The sequence below is a fragment of the Trematomus bernacchii genome, unplaced genomic scaffold, assembly GCF_902827165.1.
Source record: "Trematomus bernacchii unplaced genomic scaffold, fTreBer1.1, whole genome shotgun sequence".
NCBI classification, from domain to species: Eukaryota; Metazoa; Chordata; class Actinopteri; order Perciformes; family Nototheniidae; genus Trematomus; species Trematomus bernacchii.
The window spans coordinates 9,122,053-9,141,257 of record NW_022987851.1 but is presented as its reverse complement, the minus strand read 5'-3'; the positions used below and the strand labels follow the sequence as shown (position 1 = coordinate 9,141,257).

The following is a 19,205-nucleotide window of genomic DNA, read 5'->3' as shown; positions in this document are numbered from 1 at the left end:
GCCGCTTTGGTTGGATGCCCACTGGTCACAGGTTGTGTTTGGGTTTTGACCCCAACTCGTTACGGCAGAGTAGGCATTGAAATATATGAGATGTGTTAGGAGGCACGCTCCGGTCAGGCAGAACAAACACACAAAAGGGATATACAATCCATAGTATGGGAGATAATGAGAGGACAGCACACTCTGTGACAACCAATTAGGACGGTGAAGAATCCAATAACACATTATATTTACCAACACAGAGGAGGAGTTATTGATTGAGAGTGGGTAAAAATGAGCTGGTGTGTCACTGATGGATGAGGGAGAGAGATGTTGTGCTTCTGCTCAAAGTGAGCCAATCAGATCAAGTATAATACATGCAGATGGGGATCCTGCTTCTATGATTTCAATAGGTTGTGGAGAACAGTTAGTTTAGTTAGTCAAGTATCTATATAGACTCGCTTAACAGTTAAACAAAGACCGTAAAAGCGATTTGAATTCATAATTCACAAGCTCATTTTATAGTGAGTAAGAACACAAAATGGCAAGGAAGCATCAATAAAATACCTTTGCAAATATTTAAGGCTCCGATTTGTTTTCTGTCCTACAAATTTAAAGCAACTTAAAATGGAAATAAACAAAGATTTTTGCAGATTAACATTAAATGGACATTGAATAAAATCAATTAGACTGTTCAGAAATCTATTTCTTGCAGTGTATTTGGAGGTTTAAATAACAGCAAATGTGGGCAACAATTTTGCGGGAGTAAAGGAATTCAAGGACTTAAGAAGTTATTTATTTTAAATATAAAATGTTGAACATTGATGTGATACATTTTAATGCAAATATCTCACAAAAACGTAAAAAGAACATTGTCTTAACTTTAAGAGTACAATACAGGAACTTTGCTTATTTGTTTGGTTCCTATAAAAGCCCAGTAATCATTATTCTATTCCTGGCAGCTGATTGCGGTGAAGACTAGCCTCCATTTCTCTGTTACACATTTTCTGTTTGGGTGCGAAAAGCTGCAGCCTTGTCATGATACAGCCAGCCAAGTGCTTTTTCTAACGTGTGTGTGTATACAAATGAAGGCTTTGGGTAAAAGGATGATCATTACCATCAGAAAGGTGTGTGGGTTTTGGTTGGCAGTTACCAGCAAAGCTTGGCTTTCCTCCGGACTCGAGACTGGGCAGGATACTCACTGGCATCTCTCTAGTGCTAGTAACGTGGCTTATAATGCATTTACTCATATTTTCCTAGGCCCATAACTTTGTTTCTACTGCCCAGCACAGGCTTGCGACCTTGGGGTGCTCTCTGTGTTTTGTCTCCTTATTCCTGGCTGTTGGCGTCAGCTGATAGAGGTGTTATAGTGACCTGCCTGTTTTATCTTGTTATGCAGAATGTTGATTCTTCTCTCCGAACCAGCTAAGTTCATGGGACTGGGTGAGAGATCTTCAGAATTGGTTGGCCAAACGCTGTGTCACTTCATAGCTACAGCAAATGTCTTTGTCAATTCTCCGGCCGTAACTTCAAATAAACCTTCAGTGTTTGCCATGGAGTTCCAGCTCTCCCGTGTCTCATTGTGTTTCGACTCCATGCTCCAGAGGTTTCCATTACACCTGTGAAAACAATCTTACAATTGATCCTCTTCTTTCTTTCTTTTTTATATTATGGAAGAAGAGGCTAATGTGTATCGTGTTGTAGAGAAAATAAAGGAGGACGTATTGGAAGAAAAATGATTAATGTTAATGCCCCCTCTATGTGGTTAAATGAACTGGATTATTTGGTTAATGCATATTTTAAAGAACCCATGAAGTTTGATCTGAGTTGTCCTGAAGATTATTTTAATAGGTTTTAGTTGTATTAGCACTATAGCATAAACAACAGAGTAACTCACCCACAACAAAGCTTTTCAATGTGAATCCAACAGACTTCTGCTGTTAAGGTAAAGGTTTGAGCCCCACCATGACATATCCATCCTGCAGGCATGTAATAATATTGTGCTTGTGACCTCTAGTGGACAATCTTGAAAGGATATTTGTCAAGTTGTGCTGCTCAATTGAAATCCACCCTCATTCTGTCTGTGAAAAGTTTGTGCATTATTGCAGATCATATCTAAATCTCAGAAAATACAATAGGAAATCCTTCACCACCACCCATACACAACACATTTATCAACATCCTCTGTCTGAAGTGCATAAGTACATAACTGTTGGCGGCAAATGTACTTAAATTATCCAAAGTAAAAGTACAAAATGGCACCATTCAGGGTGTTATGTTATGTATAGGTTATTGGAATAATATTAGTAATGCATAACATGTAAAAAGAGTTTCAATATTAATGTTGTCATTAACTGTTGAGCAGTTTCTTATTAAATAAAGCGCTATATTGAATAAACTAATCGGATATTTCAAATCCTTATCGTAAATGTAACTACTATAGCTGTCAGAAAAATGGTGTGCAGTAAAAGTGTTTTAACATGTAGTGAAGTATAAAGTGTCATACAATATTTACAGTCAAGTTAAGCACAGAAACATGTAAAGTTTGTATCATATTTCGTTTATGAATCCTTGTTGGAATGAAGTATGGGAACTTATGTTTATTTTTATGACAATTATAACCATGCTGATAAGAATTGTAAAAAGTCTGTCTGTGAAAAATAGATAAATTGTGTTAAAGGGACCGCACCTTATCAGACAACCAAGTACTTCCTGAATGTTGACATGTGATGCAACCCTCTTCGCATAAATTCTGTAATCGAGGTTAATGTACAAAGTCCTATAGAAACAGCTTTTAATAAGCTGAAAAATATTTAGTAAATGATTAATGTTGATACCAAAAAATGTTGTAACATCCACACCTATTAGGGAGGACATTCCTTATCTACAACAGAGAAATGTCCTGACCCCAGCCCATAGCTGTCTGTTTGTATAATGTATGACTGTGCTAAGTGTAATATGATTGTGAATAAATGCAGAATAGATCCAATATATGATTCAGGCAGACTTTGTTATTGAATAATTAATTTATTGAGAAACTTTACAGTGCTGTACTTGGCACAAAGGTTCTCTTAAACTAATCACAATGATAAAATGCTGATGCTGAGCAAGTGTAGTTGACTCTGGTCACATCATTGTATAACGTTCCAATATTTGCAAATTAGCACTTAAAGGTGGGGTATGTAATTTATTTCAGAAACACTTTTTGTTATATTCCATGGAATGCTCTTAACATCCCGATAGCAATGAATAAATTAAATGCTTTGACAATAAATACATTAAAAAAATTTCATCTGTGGAAGCCGTAGTACTGTAAAAAGCACGACCAATCATTTTAGCTGGCCCGGCTAAAATAACTGGATGGCCTACCTGCCTGTCAGCCTTCCATCTGGGCACAAACTTATATCGTGCCCTCATTGGTCATGTGCGCGTTCGTGTGTGTTGGAGGAGGGGCTCTATAAGGAAGTGGCAGATTTTGTCCGGTTGTGTATTTTCAAATTCTAGCGCACTCGAGCTGGTTTCTCCAAAATTATCTACCCCACCTTTAACAGAAAGTACAGCTGAGATTGAAAGAAGGGTAATTCTGTTTTGTAGGTTTATGGTTAAAAACAAAATAGTACTGTATAAAAAAATGTGTACCTGATGGATGCGCTTGAGGTAAAGTAAGAGGATCATCGAAGTCAGTAAACTGTGTTTTTTACTGTTACACATGCTTGTGACATTTTATCTTTACAACAGTTTTATGCTGCGTGTTGCTATTCTTGCATCTTTGTGATATGGGTTTACTGTCAAACAAAAAATCAAAATCTGTGCCAATAAATTTGGAGTGCAACATTATTCTTCAAATCAGACATTTTATTAAGTGCAAAATTAGTGTACAAACTTCCAAACCCAATCTGTTACATGATCAAATAAAATGATTGTAGTAAACCAGTGAGATGAAGAATGTGTCTCAGCTGTCACAGCACTACAACACCTGCTCCACAGGTCGCATCTGAATGTCTCCAATCTGAAAGAAAAGACATAAAGGTAGTCCCATTATGGGTAAAGTAACAAAACATGACAAAGACCAAAGGTAAAAACATGAGTGATAACATTATAGAAGACATTATAGAGGCTGTAATAGATCGACATGGAATCACATACTGTACCTGCACATGGGGAGGGGCGCTCAGGACATATGTAACCGAGTTAGCAACATCTATTGCTTCCAAAGCCTGTAAGACAAGTGGAACATTTATAAATATGCTAAAAAAATATAAAAACAATACTTGTAGGAATGTAGGAATAATATTTCTACCTTAAATTTTGTGTAAGAAGCAGCAGCTTTATCAGCATTTTGGCTGTAGAGCCTCGGAGCAAATTCTGTCTCCACCACCCCAGGAGAAATACACTAAAAACAAGAGGAAATCATCAGCTATTAAAGAAAATCCTGAAATGATAAAAATGATGTTAAATCTGGCACATTTACTTCAAGGTGGGGTATGTAATTTTGGAGAAACCAGCTCGAGTGCGCTAGAATTTGAAAAAATCTGCCCCTTCCTTCAGACTTCCTTACAGAGCCCCTCCTCCAACACACACATGACCAATGAGGGCACGAGATAAGTTTGTGCACAGATGGAAGGCTGACAGGCAGGTAGGCCATCCAGTTATTTTAGCCAAATGATTGGTCGTGCTTTTTACAGCGCTACGGCTTCCACAGATGACAATTTTTTTATGTATTTATTGTCAAAGCATTTAATATATTCATTGCTATCGGGATGTTAAGAGCATTCGATGGAACATAACAAAAAGTGTTTCTGAAATAAATGACATACCCCACCTTTAATTGACTCAAGTGTTCTAGATAATGATGGTGTATTTTCACTTTTTAAACACATTTAACATAAATACTGTACAGCTACGAACATGTAGTTATGTTATTAAATTACAAAAATAATGTTATTGGAATCATAACAGTAAATTAAATTGTTGGTGATTCAAAATAAGTTACATCCATATATATTATTTTTGGTAAACAATGTATAGCTCGAAATATTACAATCATTAGGGAACTCTGTTCCAATCTTAATTCAACTTAAATGGGGAACATTTAATAAAAGTGAGGTTTAGGTTTATGGTAGGACTTTCAGCTTTGCCTAGTTTGAAACATTTGTTAGAGAAGTAAAACAATCTCTTAAGTAACAAGTCATTCAAATAGTGACATTACTTATTACATTTCTGAACGTTCCCAACACTGGCTGGATGTGTAAATCTGACTAAAAAGTACTTTGGAGTATCTCTTACTGTGGCTCTGATGTGGGTGTTGGCCTCACGCAGCTCCTGCCTCAGGCCCTCGGTCAGAGCTGTCACAGCGAACTTGGTGGAGCTGTAGAAATGTACATCAGTACTGTGGACTACACGATGTCCGCTCATGCTGCAACAGAAGAGGATATACGAGTTATACAAAGGGTTAACCAGGACAGCAACTTAACTATATTTACTGATATAAGTCTTGTACATGGGAATGTTCCAAAGTCCCCAAAAATGTATTTGTAAGTCGTTCTATAAAAAGCCACGTTTGACTAAGAATTGCCAGACAATGTGTGAGACACTAAACTCTATTAGGTTTAGGGCTGCAACTATTTAAAAAAAGGATTAAATCTTCATTGTTAAAGTCATTTTTCAAGCAAAAACACCAAATGTATCTGTGTTTGAAAATTGTCTTTGTCTTATTTGATAGTGAACTGAATAACGTTAGGTGTTGGACTGCTGGTTGACCACAGCAAAATATATGAAGTGTCACCTTAGGCTTCAGGATATTGTGACTCACTATTTTATTACATTTTACAAACCAAATTATATAAAATAATTAGCTAATTAATCGGTACTGAAAATAATTGTTGGTTGCAGCCGTAGTCAGTTTAAAAAATGGGTGATGTATTTGTGGTAATAACTCTATTGAGTAACGTTAGTTAACATTTGAAGGGGAATTCCACTGCTGCAAATGTCAAAGGAAATAAATAAAGGTTTACCTGTTTAAGTTAATGATTTGCCCATCGTCAACATTTCTTTCTTTCATTGACTGATACGCTTCACGGGAGCAGATACACAAGGCAAGAACGTTCACCTGCAAGACACCAAGCAGAAAACTAACAAGTAAAGACATTACTAGCTTCCGGATAATGGCCTCTAGTGTTAAGAAGCGGAAAACAAGATGCCAACAGAATTTACCTGTTTTAAGCCAATGTGAAAACTATAAATCAGTGAACTCAGAGTTGCCGGAGACATTTCTATATGTTTTTAGTATTCACTACTCAATGTTAAGGTGAAACACATGTTTTATTATATGTACCGCATTTCTTTTAAACAATAAAAACACTTACATCCAGCATGTTCTTCCAGCCGCTGGTTTGGCCGTGTAACAGCGACTCTGGGTGAGCCAGGCCAGCGTTGTTGATGCACACATCCACTCCTTTGTGCTGATCTTTAATGGCAGCGAACATGGACAGAATCTCCTCCTCGTTGTTCAAGTCACACTTGAAAGGTACCAAAACACCACTGTGGCCTGCGCTTTGACACTCAGCTGCCAGGTTCTAAAAGAAAAAAAGAAAAAGATGTCAGACAATCTGAGTTATAGTCAAGTCGGTTGTCCACAAAACCTTCTCACTCGGCATTTAGAGGGATCTTATTTGGACATTATTTTTCTACATTTGTTTATTTGTAGATTAGGGAAAAACCTTGCACACATAAAAGCGACAGCAAGAAAAGATTTACTTTGTATTTACATGTGATGGTAATTTGAATGTCTCCTTCATGATACAGTTGTGCATTTTAGAGCAGTTGTTTTGTGGGAAAACATATTGCCTCAGGAAAACTTGAGCCAAGCCTGGAACATGTTTTACAGGTTGTTTACCAGGAAGTTGTTCAGGTGCAAAGTCATCCAGGTTTTGATGCATCTCAATTCTAAATCATATAAGTGGGATAATAAATCCCAAACAAAAGCCACACGATACCCGACCTACCACAGCTCATTTAGAAAGTTTCTGTGTGAAAGAACCTCTGTTTATGGAGGTCAATGTTTTATTTCATAAAACTTTTATGAAGTCAGCTATAAAACCATGTAGCCTATTAAACTTGTTCATTTTTGATTGAGCCACAGGAGGTTTTCAATGAAATAAACACTTGCTGCCAACACACCAAGTTGGCAGCAAGATTAGAAACAGATGAGAATGTTTATGTTTATTTATTTTTAGACCTACAGGAAAATAAGAGGCCAGTTCCTTGTATTTGTACGCATCACTTGATCACGAGAAACCTTTCTTTAAAAACATCTCTGCTCCTAGTACTAGACTCCTTGTACTAGGATGGGTTAAAAGCAGAGGCCAAATTTCACTGTGTGTGCTGTGTGCTCTGCATGTGTGACCATTAAAGAGGGTTTCATCCCTCCCTATTCTTCTTCTTCTATCAAATGTGTACGCCCCCATACTCCCTAGCCTAGGCTACATAATACTAACAACAACTTTCATATTATGTTATTATCTAATGGCTGGAGCAAAACAACTTGTGGAAAGACGTTCAAAGATAAAATGCATTTTCTACAAAATTCACTTCCAGGTCTCTCTAAAGTTATACTTCCACTTTAGCACATTATATCAACACAGTGTTTGGAAGTGTGGCTAACTAACTCACAGCTAACTTGAGCTTCGCTTGTAGTGTGGCGGTGTTGTGTACTACTCAGGTGGGCTGTAACTCATTACCTACCCCGAGACAGTGCGGTAATTCACTTTTAAGTTCAGAGCAAACGTACCTGTATTTTTTCTACGTCCCTGGCACAGCCCACCACTTTCATTCCGCACCGGACCAGCTCCTTGGCTATGGCCGCCCCGATCCCCACCGAGGCCCCGGTCACCAGGGCCACTCTGCCCCTCCAGCGGTCCATCTCTCTCGGTAAGCTGCTGTAAACACAAACCCCTTACTAAAGACAGGAGAGGGTCACCGCGCTTTGGGTGCAGAGATAGAGGCGGACAAGAACTCCTACAGCCAGGTGCTTGTGAACGCAGCACAGTGGACGTACTTCAGCTCTGCCTGCGTCATTACGTCACTGATGCGTTCAGGTGAACTGCTAACTGGAGGATTTCGAACCACAGCGTGGATTCGAGGACTTACAATAAGCAAATTGTTGCAATTTGATAGAAATAACAATCTCTGAGTTGGAAATACACTTAAATACAATGTTTCGACTGAAACGGTTGTTACTGTGCCCACAAGGAAAATCATTATTAAAGATACAGTTGGTTACTTTAACCTCAACTAACTCATACTAATAGTGTTACATATTTGTCATAAAGTGGCACAGATCCACCTGTTCGGCACCTGCAGTTTTATTGCTTGTAAAAAAGATGGTGGTAATCTGCACTTTCATACATTTGATTTAATTTTAGACTGCAACCCTCTTTATCCATGTACTGTATACATTTTCTGTACGTTTATTTTATTTACTATTTATATTTTTGAATAATGTAGTGTGTATAAAGTTTGAAATATACATATATAATTTGACTGACTTTGGCACAAAGCCCTCTCTTATCATTGCTTATCTCAATCATAGGGTACATTGTGACCTAAATTTGCACATAAAAAGATAAATGTCTATACACATTTACATGTATTGTATTAAAACTGTATGTGTACATTTATGCAACTTTTCTGACCTTTCTCTTTCTTGTGCAGTTGTGGCACATGAAATCCTTCAAATCTGTCTACCGTTTAAAACATTTAAAGTTTTAACATTTAATATAATATCCAAACATACACAAAATATGATGCACAAAAGAGAAAACAATCTGAATAATCTCAATATCAATAGATGCTGACAGATGCCTTGAAATGCAATTATGCAGGCCGATAAATACATGTAAAAAGTCCTAAACATTGTTATTCATTATTGTATACTTAAAGGTGGGGTAGGTAAGTTTGAGAAACCGGCTCGAGATACACTTTTTGTTATATTCCATGGAATGCTCTTAACATCTCGATAGCAATGAACATCTTAAGTGCTTTGACAAAAAATCCATACAAAAATGTCATCTGTGGAAGCCGTAGTACTGTAAAAAGCACGACCAATCATTTTAGCCGGCCCGGCTAAAATAACTGGATGGCCTACCTGCCTGTCAGCCTTCCATCTGTGCACAAACTTATCTCGTGCCCTCATTGGTCATGTGCACGTTTGTGTGTGTTGGAGGAGGGGCTCTGTAAGGAAGTGGCAGATTTTTTCCGGTTGTGTATTTTCAAATTCTAGCGCACTCGAGCTGGTTTCTCCAAAATTACCTACCCCACCTTTAATGCGCTGTTTGTTTTTGGCTTTGATGAGCAACATGGAACAAATGATCAACTGTCATCGACTCAGCATGATTCAATTATTGCATAAATTGTACCTGCCATTGACTTTCAAACCCAATAAACCTGGTTTTTAAACCACATCTACTGTATCACAATCAGTTAATATAAAGCTAGATATGGGTAAAGTCAGGGAACACATTGCAAGTGAAAAGACTAGTTGAAATGTCATTACATCAGACATACGGACTGAAAAGTAAAATGAGCAATACTGGAAATAGTATTACACTTGGCGAGCGGAGCATTAATCATAAAAGACGCATCAGTAACAGTAATTGTCGATAAATAACATTCAGCCTGAATTACTGATAACAGAATTCTTTACTCTAAGAAAATAAACCCTTTATAATATTAATCACGTCACCATATCTGATCAGGTGGGGTTATGTCTCAACTGTATCATTGAAGCTATGAGTTTAAGGCCAAACCCTGTGAGTAAGGGTCCATTTATATCTTGTGAATGTCAGCATTCAGATATCACTGTTTGCTGTCTATCAGTGTTCACGGGAATCAGGAGTCATAAAACTAAGGCACGCTGTGGGCGGGATTGATAGGTGGGTCAACCTGTCGTTTAACAGGCTGGTTGACCTCTGTTTCTGGGATCATCTTCCAAAAGATCAATACTCAAAGCAGGCAGACTCGGACAGATACAGTAAAGTCACAATGCTGCTTGCACCTGTTTTGTTTTTGTTTGCATCTTCTATAAGGATTGTCTCTGGGGATGGTATGTTCACCAAAAATAATTGAATTAATTTGACATTTATAAAGTAAACATAGTGTTGGTGTTTTGTTTGTGAAAGAGAAGATCACATTTTCCTCGGCTTGAGGCTTGTATTTGATTTCTTATTTCAAACTTGTTCTTGTAGATTGGTGTTATCAGTCACAAGTTACATGCAGTCACAACTGTACAGGTAAACCTCAAGACGAGCAATTCACAGTTTAAAAAAATAGGAAAAGATGCAGTAGTGGAGTTATTTTCTTCACCTATTTGCCCTCACAGGTCCAGAGGCATGGGGAATAGTTTCACAGCATTGCAACGGCAAACATCAGTCTCCGGTGAACATTGTTACAAGGAGAATGCTTCTAGATGAAAGGCTCACCTCTTTTCACTTCACTCGATACCAAGAAGCTTTTCATGGTCGCCTCTTAAACAATGGTCACTCTGGTAAGTCTTTCTGATAATTACAGATTAAGTTCAAAAAGAGTATTGGTAAGAAGTCAGTGAATGATTTTAAATCAGCTCAACAAATCTTAACTGGCTGTACGTTATCACAAGGCAACTAACACAGTTGTAAATCTTTTTTACAATGATCTTTTATGGATAAAGGGGTGGCAAAAGGATAATAACATTCAATACAAAAATATCTGAAACTGTGTGTCATCTGGTATAAAAGAAAATAACTTCCCCAAATGTTTATAGTGCAAAACAAAAAAAACAAAATAACTATTTTTGCTTGTAACCATAATTAATTCATAATATTGTGATTCATAATTCTGTGATTTTCATCGTCAAATGTTTATGTTCAGTTCAACTGGATTTACCCTCCAGTATAAAGATCAAAGGAGGAAATCTGGCCGCACAATACAAGGCAATTCAACTTCACCTGCATTGGGGCGTAGACGGAGGACCAGGGTCTGAACACACAATCGATGGAGAACAATTTCCAATGGAGGTGGGAACTACTACTGCAGCATGGAAGTGTCCCTTAATTATGTAATAAAGCCATTTTTGTTTACTATATCCAAATAAATGAAATGCTGAATTATAATATTCTATCAACAGATGCATATTGTGCACATAAAAGAAGAATACAACTCTTTATCCCAGGCTGTAAGAGACAGCACAGGCGTGGCTGTTCTTGGATTCGTCTTTGAGGTGATTTGCTTTGATAACTGTGCAGAAGAAAAAAGTAGAGATCTCATTCAAATAGAAGTTGAACATACTGTAAGTTATTTGTTGTTCTGGACCAGCATCCTTCCAGGGTTGATCCTAAACTATATTCTCCTTCAATCTTAAACTCAGCTTTGTTGGATGGATGTGAAAGATTTGCAATTCAATTTGTGTGAAAATGCTCCTTACAATGACCTCCATTAAATAACAAAAGAGAAATAATAGGCCCGAGAATCAAGCGAGGATAAAAAGTTTAACCCAAAAGACATTGTAAAACATTTTTGAATAAAACATTTTAACATTTATTTTGGATCAAATGTTCCGTCAGCATCTGTTTCATCAGACAATCTACATTTTCTTTTCTTTTGCAAAACTGTTACCCAGAACATTTAGCTTTTTTCCTTCCAGGAGTCGAAGTCTGCAAACAAGAAATTCGATCCCCTTATTAACGCTCTGAAAAACATCACACAACCCGGTGAGTGCTGACGTGGAAATGTAAGATGATTGTTCTTCAATATCTTATCATTAGCAATAGGGTTCTAAATACACCGTTCTGGGCTGAAGGGCAATTGTAATGTGATAAAATAATGCCATAAAATACATTATTATCATCTCAACAATGAATAGATTAAAAAGCTGTCACCTTGAACCTTTTTGTTGTATAACAATTAATATCTTGCTAACAGCCTTGCCTTGTTAATATTTCATTAAAAACAGGCAACAGCACGACACTGGAGGGTGTATCCCTGGAAATGTTCACACCTCCTCAGAAGAACATGACCAAGTACTTACGCTATAATGGCTCCCTCACTACACCCGACTGTGCTGAAGCTGTCGTCTGGAGCCTGTTCGAAAACACGGTTCCTCTCAGCAGAAAGCAGGTGATTAGTTTCACAATAATACATTGAAAACCTTTATCTGCAGTTTTTGAAGATGGTAAATGGACTGCATTTTCTGCTTTTTCACCTGTCTGTTGTGATTTTCGATACAGCTTGCTGCATTCTCCCACCTTCAGTTTTCTAATGGAGAGCAGATGGTCAAAACCTTCAGACCATTGCAGCCTTTGAATGGACGGCAGGTGTATTACTCAGGAGGTCATGCTGCTCTGGTTAGCACTGTGTTATTGATCATGTCAGTGCTGGTATCCTTAATGAATGAATATGTCCACTGATGATTGTCTAATACATGGAATAAAATGTACTGAATATGTACAACTAAGACTTTAAGCACTGTGTGTGATTTCTTCGGTGTAAAGACAACCTCTTACTTCAAAACATGTGTCATTAGTATTTACTTTTGTTGTCGTATACTGTTTATCAAATAATTTGTATATTTACGCTCTTAATTTGGCACGGTTGCACGGTAGCTATGTACATAACAAATGTACAGACTACGGGACTAATTTAAGGTGTTATAATAGTGCCTCTTGTGATATGTTATCTCAATAAATGTCTTATGATACTGGAAAGCTTCCTTCCTGCATGTCGTTCCTCAGTCATTGGAACTCTGAACTGTCATTTATTTCAGTTCTGAGTCTTATCAGTCATCTAATTGATGTTGTGTGTGGTAAAACGGTTCAGACTCTGATACAGACTGTTTCATCTCAGCTGTTTGTGAAACATTGTGCAAGTATTATTAAAGTTTAAGTGTGACTCCTGCATCGTAGAGCATTATTAGAAAAGTATGGTAATTATTTGGGGGGCATGCATTGTCTTAGTTACAGAGATGTCGTGACGACGTATCACATGCTGTTCTCCCCCCCATTAGATCACTGTATTGCAGTTGGTATCAGTCAGTCACCTCCACTATCATCCACTATGTGGCAGCAGCAAACAAGTCTGATATGCAGTTTGGAGCCATGATGTAAGGAATTGTTAGATGTTTGAATCTAATCTGAATATTTCGATTTTCAGACAGGCTTCCAGTTAAATTTAGGATGTGTTTTAAGTCCCTTCATATTACCTTTAAGTCACTCAATGGTCTGGGCACAAAATATATTGCAGATATTTAAATATATTGTATTAGAGAAATAGAAATGTAAATGTTTAGTTGTTTTTTTACTCAAATGTTAAAGGTTACACCTATTATCAGTAGGCTTCTTGCGTATTTGAGCATTTTGTATGGTCTGCACGTTGTTTGTTGTCAGCTGTGTGTGTGTTGAAGAAGGATTAGCGCTCTCTCACACTCTTGCTAACCTTGTATTTTTTGGACATGACAACATTAAGTTCTTCTTGTGTCTTAAACAATATCTGCTTTTTATTTGGACGTTTAGCATCAGATCTCTTCTCTTTAAAAAAATACTGTACTGTATATGGGTGTATTTCAGTGTCTGAGGGTTTCTGGTGGTCTGCAGAGTTCTGGTGACCGTGACCCCCACCCATGAGTGAGAAGCCCTTACTTCCTGCTGGAGTAACAAAGAAAATAACTAAAGGCAGTAGACACAGGGAAGGCCATGCCAAAAAGTCATCAGTCCAATGCAGCTACACATCATTTCTTTAAAAGAAACGCAAGGTGTAATTGCACAACCATAAAATAAATAGTACATGCAGAAAGAATTCTGACTGCCCCCTTCAACAAATATATTCCAAATATACATTTTTACTTTTGGGTAGACTTACAGAGCCAGCAAATAAATGGTATCTTATTCAGGGGAAGTAAAATGCAGTTACATTTATAATTTGGGCCATTTTAAAGAAATCACCTGTTTGGAGTCACACGTTTGATAGACTCATCATAACTGTTCAAAATGTTTACATTTGAATGGTTTAAATTGGATTTGTTGTAGGCAATACACATACAAAACTTAAACTGCAGCCACCAACCCCTGTCTGGGAGCAATTAGTGTAAACATAGATAAAACATAATTCAATCAGTCCGAAGCAGAGTCTTCGGAGGACAATACCTGCAGCTGTCATTAGATCATTCACTTGTTTTTGGCACCATCACTATTCAAACCATCGTAAATACTCAAGGAGCTGACTTTGGATTTAATCCCATGTTGTACAGGAATAGATATCGGATGCAAACACAGCCTCTGGCACAGCAGTGCTGAGATAATCTGCAGGGTGCACAGTCATGCTCGGCTGCTGCAGAGGGTCAGCCTGTTTGTTGTTGGACGACATATAAGGACTAGTTTTCACATATTGTAATCTTTGTGAGGGTACATGTGTTGCTTTACAGTAAATCATTTAGCATCTGATTTTGTGCAGCAAAATAAACTTCTTGTCAACTCCTGCACTTGCAACCTCTTTTTTTTAAAGTCTGATACATTACTGCCTTGCTTGTCTTTTCTTTTTTACTTTTCTCACAAGCACCTCCTTTCTCGGTTTGTGCGTGCCACCCATCCCCCACTTCCTCTTATTTCTCTTGGTGTGACTCTGAGGTTTGGGTTGTCGTGACAACAGAGGACACAGGCCCGTCTCTATTCTATTTGCAAAGTTTCTGTTGTTGCAAGCGTATTGCACATTTGCTGCTGGGATGGGGAAGAACCTCTCACCACCACCACCCCCTCCCACACCTTGTCAGAAACACGCAGGCGTGAATGAGTTCTCAGAAATAAAATCGAGATAAGAATCTCTTCCTGTATCTATAGTAAGAGACTTTTAGCCTTGCATGACTGTAAAAGATAGACTAATTGAAGAACAGTGCTAATGGTCTGCCGCATCTCAAGCCCCTCTCCAAGTGTGCATTTAATTGTTTAGGTTTTATGTTTCTGTCTTTTATTTTAAGTTTATTGTATTGTTGCATTGTTGGAGGAGCCGTAGATTTAGGATTTGCATTGCCAAAACTACACTGTAGCTATAGTGCATATGACAATAAAGCTTTTAAATCTTTGAATCTTTGGAATCTTTAATGGCACAATAATCGGTCTGAAAACATATGCAATTAACATCTCTAAAATAAACTCACTTTGTGAATAATGTGCTATTAATCTTGATTTACTTTGGACTTGTATAATTATATTTGGTCTGGGAACATGCCTCAATGCTGCACCACTACAAAGTGTAATTTCGTGAGATTATTCAAACACATCCACATTCATTATAACTTGGATACATTTTTCTGCTTTAGTGTCTGACTTCTCTCTTAAAAGCAGGTGTCAACTCTTAACTGCATGTCCTTAAAAGGGATGAGTTAACGCTCGGCATCAGTGGTGAAGTCTGCAGCTTGAAAGGCGTAGGTTTTTAATTTGCATGCGTGTATGTGTGTGTGTGTGTGTGTGTGTGTGTGTGTGTGTGTGTGTGTGTGTGTGTGTGTGTGTGTGGGTGTGTGTGTGTGTGTGTGTGTGTGTGTGTGTGTGTGTGTGTGTGTGTGTGTGTGTGTGTGTGTGTGTGGGTGTGTGGGTGTGTGTGTGTGTGTGTGCAGATGTTGAAAGTAACTAAGTAGACTTATAAACTCTTTTTATTAAATACAATTGTTCAATTTCCAAGGTGCTATTACTTTTAGAAAATCGGACTTTCAGAAGGTTATAGGGAGATCCTACATGTATTACTATGTAATTGTATTTTGATATTCACTATATAATTGGTTATGGACCTACCCCGAGCAGCGACAGGCTCATAATCAAAATATATAAATAATTATTTCTCATAAACATTAAAACATTTGTAGATTTTTTAAACAAATGATTACTTATTTCAACGGAAGGCGCATGTTCACATACTTATATACATGTTGAAATACTTTTCCCACAACCATCTTTGTGTGTGTGTGTGTGTGTGTGTGTGTGCGTGCGTGCGTGCGTGCATGCGTGCGTGTGTGTGTGTGTGTGTGTGTGTGTGAGACACTGTTTCCTGTTGTAACCACGTGGCTCAGACAGGGTTAATAAATAGATCAAGTTCACTTCTGTTTTTCTTTCTTCTGAGGAGTCCAAATGCTGGTAAGACCCTGACCGCGTGTGACTTGACTTGGTTTTATTTTTTGTATCTCTGTAATAATGCATTCTGTAATATAAATGCATCATAATATTTGAGACTTAATACTAACATTATTTTTCTATATAAACGTTTCTTTGAGTCCATTTGTTTTCTTGTTTTTCAGTTATAAAATGATGTTAGAGAATGTGCTTGTGTTGAATATAATGTTTGAGAACTTGCCTTTACTCAACCCATCATGTCTTGAGTGTTTGCTTTGGATCGACCAGAAGCTACTGATGTACAGTGTTGTCACCCATAAAGTAGAAAGCACTACTAAACGTCATTACACAGTGTAGTGTTTCCTACTTTATGGATGAGTATACTGTTGGCTGCAAAGGAATGTACAAGAAGAAACCAACGGACTCTGCGTGAAAGATTTGTAAAACTTGCCACCATGACCACCTGCTAAATGTGTCTGTTGCTTTTGTCAAGTAATTTTTAGGATAATAGTGCATGTTTACAACCTGTTACAATAGGAAATGACTCAAATCAATGTAGTAAAAAAAAGATACAACTACAAACAAGTAGCTGAGATCTTTTTATTTAATTTATTTTTAAAATAAAGCATATGAGCATTGTACAAAATCAAGACAGCTTATTTTCAGTTTCTGCTTCACAGTTCTTACATTGATAACATAAATATATTTGTATACAAACATAGATATTTTCGATAAAAACTAAAAGCCAATAATAGAAAAGATAGAAACAGGGAATAAGGCAAACATGGCTACTATATAAATACTGTACACTCTTGTCTTCAAATCAACTGAGAATAAATGTGTATTATTAAGGCTAATATAATATATAATGTATATTGCCATCAGATATGTAATTATAATTACATTTACAGATATACATGTATATAAACATTTATTTCTATAATACTCTTGGCTTATTTTGGGAAAGTGCATAAAGTTAAAGCAAAGTGAATGTAGGCAGATCAAAATATAATGTGAATAAAGATTTGTTTCATTTTTTCAAATGCATTTCATTTGTATTTTTCTGTTCTTTTTTCAGCAAATGATTTGTCATTTTTGTTTGCCAATAAATCAATTATCTGAAAATTGTTAAGACAGGAACTCTTCCCTTGTTCATGTAACATCTTGATCAATCATTTAAATATTAACCTAATAAAGCAAATCATAGAAGCAGTTGCATTGGTATACTATAACAAAACTGCTAAATTCTCAATGTGTTTGACACTTGGTAAGATCTTGGTGTGACCTTTACTATTAATTCCATGGTAGTGGCTGCAAGTAGTTTGAAGGAACCAAACCTCGTCGGCCGTGCAGGTCTCCCTAAAATTGAGATTAAAGTTGAAGTTGTGTCCACAAGTCAGTGCAATAACTAATCAATCAAATACATCATTTTATTTCAATTGTAGAGTTGACACTCACAGGGTAAAATCCATCTTGGTCCATGTCACCTAACACGTTTATGATGTCTCCAGAACGAAAGCCAAGCTCATCCTTTGAGAGACAAAAATAGTTTTGAAACATCACCACAAACCACGCTGTTATTTGAAACAACAGATGACCAGAATTAGCAGAAACACAATGTAGCTCATGTGTCATTGTAGCGCTTACTTCACTGTCTAGGTTAGGGGAACTTTCCCACGGATCGTAGTCAAATAGGGCCACCATTCGTCGAACAACCACATCATCAGAGATAGTGGCTACTTCGCTCATATCCGGGTTAAAACACATACCTGAGAGGCAAAATACACAAAAAACTCGTATGAATTCTTTTTTTTAATTGCACGTTTCTAGAGATCATCAAATCTCCAAAAAATAACAGCTAAAAAGCTGACACTCTTTGAAGTAAGGGCAGAAGAAATGATTAGTGCGGTGTTTCATTCATAATGTTATAATATACACCGATGATATCTTGTCTGTTGCAGTATGTTTGTATTTTTTGTAACTTCCTCCAGGTACACACATACAGCTCAGTGTAAACACAACTATGTTTTGTTATACTACATCTGTGTTAGTGTTCTGCAGGAACAGAGGGTTTATACCTGAGTGGTCCATGGGGAGGAATCCCTGCTGCATGAGTAGATGCTTCAGGTACTCATCATCCACTGGGACTTCAGCCACCATGTTGCTTGGCACATAACCGGAGAGACCCCCGGACTCACCACGATAGAAACCATCAGAGTCTATGTCTCCAAACACCTGATACATGCATGCAGATGTATTACTTTATTTTAGTTATATGGGGGATTTAAGGGATATCTGCATGTTGCAGCAGTCAGTGGATTGAGTGAAAATTCAAATCAATCAGCGAATTAAATCAAAAGGTGACAGGATATTAGAAAAAAGCTGAGATCTCTGCAGCCTCAGCTGAATGTAGCACAAACAGGAAACACCATCACGCAGCCTTTCAACTAATGAGGTGAGGAAATACATACAAGCTAAACATACCAGCACACTTGCTGAGCAGCAAATAACATTTATACACCTTTTCACCTGCTCTTCTTCTCAAGATCAACATCCAGTTGCAAAAGTAAAGAGATCACTTGGTTCTTACCTTGATTAACTGGCCTGGCACAAAAGGCAGCTCCTCTGCAGCCATCTCATAGTTGGGGGACATTGCAGCAGGGTTGTATGGGTAAAGTGCCACAAAGAGTCTGACGGAGGGCATTGGCACCTGGCTCGCAGTCGCAAGCTCCCATTGTGTGACTTCTTCCGGAGTAAGAATCCTCACTTTATCTGGGAATATCAAAACATCCAACTCTCGCCTGGTCTCCATTGACAGCAGCGAGAGCGCTCGACTGTCCCCGTGGCAGGCAGGTGACCGCTGTGGACAGAGGACCTCTCCTTCACTTATGCTAATGTAATGTAACTAAGCTAATCAGGACGAACAGTAATCCTCTTTGGAGAAGTGGAGAGATCCCTTAGCTTAGCACTGCTTGTTGCATTATAAGACTGTACAACACACATAATGGAAGTAATTGTTTGCAAAATAAACTATTGTGTTATTAGGCTATTATTAGGTTATTGGACTGTTTTTTGCTTTAAAAAACTCTGGTATTACAGACC

General features: G+C 37.6%; 2 protein-coding genes and 1 pseudogene across 3 annotated transcripts; 1 reads left to right on the top strand and 2 right to left on the bottom strand.

The window, feature by feature from the left end:
* Positions 1-3,813: 3,813 nt before the first annotated feature.
* On the bottom strand, positions 3,814-8,070 carry LOC117468942 (annotated as a pseudogene).
* A 1,859-nt stretch (positions 8,071-9,929) lies between these two features.
* On the top strand, positions 9,930-12,889 carry ca4b (carbonic anhydrase IV b). Its single transcript, XM_034113321.1, has 8 exons — positions 9,930-10,081; positions 10,224-10,268; positions 10,358-10,522; positions 10,885-11,030; positions 11,141-11,233; positions 11,657-11,723; positions 11,966-12,129; positions 12,240-12,889. The coding sequence occupies exons 1-8, from the start codon at positions 10,021-10,023 to the stop codon at positions 12,417-12,419; spliced, it is 921 nt and encodes a 306-aa protein (XP_033969212.1). The 5' UTR covers positions 9,930-10,020; the 3' UTR covers positions 12,420-12,889.
* A 3,233-nt stretch (positions 12,890-16,122) lies between these two features.
* LOC117468924 (RIMS-binding protein 2) lies at positions 16,123-19,163 on the bottom strand. Of its 2 annotated transcripts, XM_034113297.1 has the most exons (5): positions 18,694-19,163; positions 18,182-18,338; positions 17,751-17,872; positions 17,562-17,633; positions 16,123-17,462 (listed from the first exon to the last, which is right to left on the bottom strand). In XM_034113297.1, exons 1-5 carry the CDS (start codon positions 18,913-18,915, stop codon positions 17,397-17,399), a joined length of 639 nt encoding a protein of 212 aa, XP_033969188.1. In that variant the 5' UTR covers positions 18,916-19,163; the 3' UTR covers positions 16,123-17,396. The 2 variants fall into 2 exon arrangements, with proteins under 2 accessions (XP_033969188.1, XP_033969187.1); XM_034113296.1 differs by having other exon boundaries at positions 17,562-17,872.
* Positions 19,164-19,205: the final 42 nt, after the last annotated feature.

Excerpts from the sequence above, each read along its gene's own strand:
- ca4b (XM_034113321.1), top strand. The coding sequence starts at position 10,021 with ATGCTGCTTGCACCTGTTTTGTTTTTGTTTGCATCTTCTATAAGGATT. Across the intron at positions 11,031-11,140 it reads GAGAACAATTTCCAATGGAG|ATGCATATTGTGCACATAAA; the intron begins GTGGGAACTACT and ends TTCTATCAACAG. Across the intron at positions 11,724-11,965 it reads GAAAAACATCACACAACCCG|GCAACAGCACGACACTGGAG; the intron begins GTGAGTGCTGAC and ends CATTAAAAACAG.
- LOC117468924 (XM_034113296.1), bottom strand. The coding sequence starts at position 18,915 with ATGGAGACCAGGCGAGAGTTGGATGTTTTGATATTCCCAGATAAAGTG. Across the intron at positions 17,873-18,181 it reads CCTCCCCATGGACCACTCAG|GTATGTGTTTTAACCCGGAT; the intron begins GTATAAACCCTC and ends TTTGCCTCTCAG. Across the intron at positions 17,463-17,561 it reads ACCAAGATGGATTTTACCCT|GGAGACCTGCACGGCCGACG; the intron begins GTGAGTGTCAAC and ends TCTCAATTTTAG.